Source organism: Plasmopara halstedii (genome assembly GCF_900000015.1).
Source record: "Plasmopara halstedii genome assembly, contig: Scaffold_614, whole genome shotgun sequence".
Lineage (NCBI taxonomy): Eukaryota > Oomycota > Peronosporomycetes > Peronosporales > Peronosporaceae > Plasmopara > Plasmopara halstedii.
In genome coordinates this window covers 118,183-123,329 of record NW_020187532.1, presented here as the reverse complement: position 1 = coordinate 123,329, position 5,147 = coordinate 118,183, and the positions used below count along the sequence as shown (strand labels likewise).

Below are 5,147 nucleotides of genomic sequence, written 5' to 3'. Positions count from 1 at the left end.
CAGAGGAACGTTAACCAGATTTAGGTAGTTTTAAGACTGAATATATTTATAGGTGTTCTTAATGTTTTTCCTATTACATGTCTCTCAAGCCATGTACCCATCTAGTAGCTGTGGTGTATGCCACACCACAGCCCCCTTGGGAGAGTGACGGGACACTCTCATGTAACCCCGTTACAGTCATTGATCCAAGGTATGATACCTTGAGTAGCCTCCTTGCCTAATCTTCGGCTTGTTGGGCTTATGTAGCCTGTTGAGCTCGGACATAGCATTCGGCACCAGTGGGGTGACCTGTTAAGAAATAGGTGGCTTTGTCGAAAGCATGACGAATCTACAATTACATCATCTCCAAGCACTGCACAAATTTCTGATAGCATGATAGAGACATTGTCCAAATATGCAAATTAGACATCGCATCAGGCGCGTTGATATCTGCTAAGGTTATGACTCCGTTAGGGGAATACGGTACCTTTACCTACTTATTGATCATGTGTCCACTCATTGTCGAACATATTCTGCATGACGACGCCACCCGAATCGAAGGATCGGCCTCTTAAACAAGAGTGGCCGATGAACCCATCACGGGGAGTGCATCGGGGCTGCCGTTACTCTTTGCTTAGAAGAAGTTAAACTAGTTCTCCGACCTTGCGTTCTTCACAAGAACCAATACGAGTGTAGCGGATCGCAATGCGCTACCTCAAAGAGCACTGAAAACCTTAACTAGGGTGAAAGGAATCTTCCCTTTAAATTGAAACTGTATTTAATTGTTTTGATTGCGGCAGAGCCGCCAATTTCTTAGACCATAAGTTTTCCTCATTAATATAATAATACCTAATCAATATGCATTACTACTGGCGGGGAGCAGTATTTTCCAAAATTGATAGCACCAGTATTGCTAGGTTCCTTGAGCAAAGCTCGGAAGACAAAAGCGGCAATGGTCCGAATGAGACAAAAAGGCGACTGCAATATCGCGGTGGTCAGAGTGTATATCTGTGCGACGGTAGAGAGCATCTGTAAGCTGGTGTATCTTGTGCCAGGGCCGGTAGAGAATGTGAGCCAATGGTCGTTGCAGTCTCTCATACCCGAGCCAGTGTGGCTAGAGGGCAACTGCAAGCCACGAATAAAATGGCCAGACCCTGAAAAGAAGAAAGATGATCCATCCTTTTATGATGTGATTGTATTGTTGAGTCAGCTCTACTGTAAGACGTGCCCATCGTGCAGAGTACTGAAGATCGACGAGTAGGAAATGCGAAAGATTATTCACTTCAATAGAGTGGCTGGGGTAGTCTAAAAATTGTAAGTATAGTCAGCAGAAATTTATAAGAGCTGGAAGATACATTTCTGTGGATTTGCGCGAAAACTGAAAGTCTACTGGTTTGCTGAGATGGTGCGGTTGATGCTGGTGGCGAGCAGAGCTCATCGCCATTATGTGCACTTACAGAGCACTGAGTTTGAAAGGTGATACATCTATTTACAACGATCTCATAAATTTGTTGTATACTTTGCTGTAGGAATGATAAGATGAGAGAACAAGATATCCGCCAAGCGTTATACTCTTGGATAGGGGAGTGCGTCATGACTCGGTTCGATTGCGTCACGCAACAACGCCCTGTATAAAAGAAACAATGTTATGTCATCAACGCTTTCCGTCGTCTAAGAACATAGAGAAAATTGGTGAGAGAGGGTATATGGTTTTGCTCGGTGCCAATTTTCTGTATCGGAAAGGCTAACGGCAAGAGGCGAATTGTGCTTTCGTGTAATAAGCTAAATGCTGTCGTTCTTCCGGTACTATAAGGATTTGTAGAATGGGTGTGCTGCAAAACAGCATGGTCGGCGGCATTTTGTTCAGTGCTTTGACAAGCTCCATAAGTATTGTCAACTGTTTATGATGAACAGCGATATTAGTCTGCGGTGCAAATTAGAGTGGAGTGTTTATGAAGTTACTGGTACTGCCGGAAGGACTGTCGAATGAGCCAGCGACATTCGATCCTATGTATGTGCAGACATCCATTCCACATTGTGAATAAATTTTGACGATATATCTGCTCTCATCAGTGCAGGGATTAAAATTCAGATGTACCAATCACTACCGAGCGGCGCTCGAGTGTATGCGTTTGAAAGGGTTGTTTACCAATATAAACAAGTATGTTTATAAAGTTATCATTCCAGCTTTCTCGGCTATATTGTTGTGAAGTATGGCCTGCAGACAGATTTTGCACAGACAAATACAATAGTGGACAGATTAGTGCAAATTACACCGATCCCAGATCAATCTTCGTTGGGTGTATGATCGAAGTCTGGGTGTGGTAAAGTAGGGACCTTCAAGACTACAACAGCGAGCATTCTGTTTGTCTTTAACTAAATCAAATCGGTATATAATGTCGTTTGTGATCCTATGGGTGTTTTCATTGGCTTTGTCTCGCTTCAAGGCCGTGTCAATGGGCATGAACGTATCATTGCGCTCGAGTCTCACCAGCGTCTAACGTCAGTGAAGAGCTACTCCATTTATGACGAAGGTTTGCTTGCATGCTTTTGTCAAAAGCAGTGTATACGACGTTTTTTGCTCTTTGCTTTTGTGGTATATACAAATCACGCATTGTTATCCACAGCAACGCTGTCACCACATCCCTCAAAAGAATGGCGAGACGTTTATCAGTTTTGCCGGAATTTCTGCCGCGATAAGTACTGGCTGGGTCGGCTTCAGGTGGTGCGTATTGATGCGGTGGTACGTATAGCGTACGGACATGCGACGCATCGTAAGAAACGTTTTAAGCAAGAAGGGTCTAATCTCGGATGTTGCTTACATATACCAAAGTCGCAGTATTAAGAACTGACTTTCTTGATTTTCAAATTGTATGGGGCTATCTATTGACGAGGGCCTCGTGTATATGCGCAAAGGCATAAAAATGGCGAAAAAACACAGACGGATTGATTATATGATTAGGAACAGTTGGGCAAGCATTGCCTGCTACGCAAAATTCAGCTTGCTTTGGAGAAAGCTGTTTGTTGCCGTGAGCTTCACCGCAAAGTTTCATACCACTTCTAGCGAATGGGATCAGAGTGCACGATAACCTTGAAAGAGGTAGAGAAACGATATCGTCTCATCAGCGCGCAGTGTCGTCATCGTGATAATGCAACAGATAATCGATGAAGCAAAGCGAAGCGCGTTTGCCTCAACGCAAAACTAATCATTTTATACCTTACCTCAAAGGTATACCTAACAAGAAAAATGACCATGTCGCTGTACTCTGCGAAAGATGTAGTGACGATGGTTTTGTGCGGAACAGCAGATAATCTATGTAGAGCAAAGATGGCTTAAAACCACCCTGAACCTGACAAAACCAGCTTCAACGCGAGTATCTCCATATCATTAATTGTCAAATTTCTTTCTGAGGATATAAGCTGGTGAGACTCAAACACGTTTGCACCTGCATGCTCAATAGCACCTGTTAAAAATAAAGCACTGGTTGCGACAAATGCTTCATAGACGAAATGAGAGGTCCATCCGGATTTGGAAGGAACACACGCGACGTTTTCCTACAGAACTTAGAATGCTGCATTTTTGCAGCATCTAGCACCTTTTGGTTTCCTTTCAGGGAGATAGATGCCGGGCTGTACCATATTGGCGCAGTTTGCGCTATCTTTGTTCAAGACGTTGGGCAAGCCAATACACACCTAATTTCTTTTTGTCATAGGGTTCTGATCCATGAAACTCATTTTTTGCGGGTTCTGCTCGTGGGGCTTGCTTACCAATGAAGTATCCAGAAAGGTAGATTTTTCGTCACCAAAGAACTTGTCAATATTGGACAATGATCGCATAAACTTGAGCAATGCTCAAAACCATTCATACGGACTCCAGATGTTCGTGCTATTTACAAGTATTGCAATGGGACTGCCGTAGCTCTGTTGCTTCGATGAAGCTTAGTTAAGGTCATCGAGAAAGATTCCACTAGTAAATGCAAATCTGGTAATTGGATGTACCTGGTCGAGCGCTGTCACGCGATGTATTAAAGGAATCAAGATTTGTGTCGTAATATTGACTGTCTTTAAGCTGTTAGACGCATGCTTGATTAGTAACTTGCCGCTATTCTTTCTGACCTTAGAAGGGGATACGTTCCGCGTTTAATGTTTCGCAGTACGTGAATTGCTGAGAGTGATGACAGTTCATATAGAAGAGGTCCTGGGCTGATAATGCTGTACATGTAAATTTGTGGTCAAACATCGTGAAACAGATTGTTGGCATTAATAAAGGCCAAATATAATTTTATAATACATCATTTTTGGACTTATGTCGCAGCTCTGAGTCACGAGTTAGTCGAGGAGCATTCGTTTCTGCTCTCGAGTGGAGCATATGAACCCATCTTTGCACGTTGTTTGTCGCCCCTGTAGCAACGCTGAGTACAGGAATCAGTACCCTCGCACAGATCCTGCTTCCAGCTTTGCAAGAAGAAGAATATATGATGTCACATCGTCCCTTAGTAATGTCTATTGAGGTACAATTTGCTTTCAATAACCATGTAGAAATCATTACGCGAAACCGGTGTGTTGGTACTGGATCTCTCGTCGCCACATCATGATATTACCGCAATACTGTAGAAAAAGCATCTGAAAGCTCCGGATGTGTTTGTTTCACCTCAGCGCTCTGCGAGTGTCTTTTACAATAGACTCGGCGATAACGGATGATGGGCTCAGGCGCTCCTACGGTACTAATCGTACCAACTTCATCGACTTGTAATACTTTGTCAATATCCCCTTAGATCATTCGTCGAACGCAATGAGAGGTTTTCTGAGGAAAATAGAGAGAATCTCACGTCCACGAGAAATACGTCGAGCTGTACTGTTCTACACAGTGGAGCCGTTACACAGAAAGGTCGGCTTAGCAGTACCATCGCATCGTGCCAATTTTAAGTCATCCCTTTTCACTTTGGGTTTTGCCCTTACAAAGAATGTTAAATTGCGTTGAAGCACAGAAAATAGTGGTATTTATGTTGTGAGGAAATGTCATGCGTATCTGCATTATGGCGCATTTGAAATCAAAAATTACACTCGCGTCATCTTTGGAAGCTTCGGTCGTTGCAAAAAATTGCGCTTTACATCAATCAGATGCCATAATGCTTGAACGGGTGATCGCGTTAGAGTGTCTCGTCTGC

General features: G+C 43.3%; 1 protein-coding gene across 1 annotated transcript in view; it reads right to left on the bottom strand.

Annotated features, from left to right (window-relative positions):
* PHALS_12055 (uncharacterized protein) overlaps positions 1-1,157 on the bottom strand; it is a gene marked incomplete at both ends in the record, with an annotated part of 3,988 nt that extends 2,831 nt beyond the window's left edge. Inside the window, one exon of the mRNA XM_024727526.1 lies at positions 1,080-1,157. Within this exon, the coding sequence (XP_024578094.1) occupies positions 1,080-1,157 (78 nt within the window). The remainder of the gene's footprint in view (positions 1-1,079) is intronic.
* Between the last annotated feature and the right edge of the window lie 3,990 nt (positions 1,158-5,147).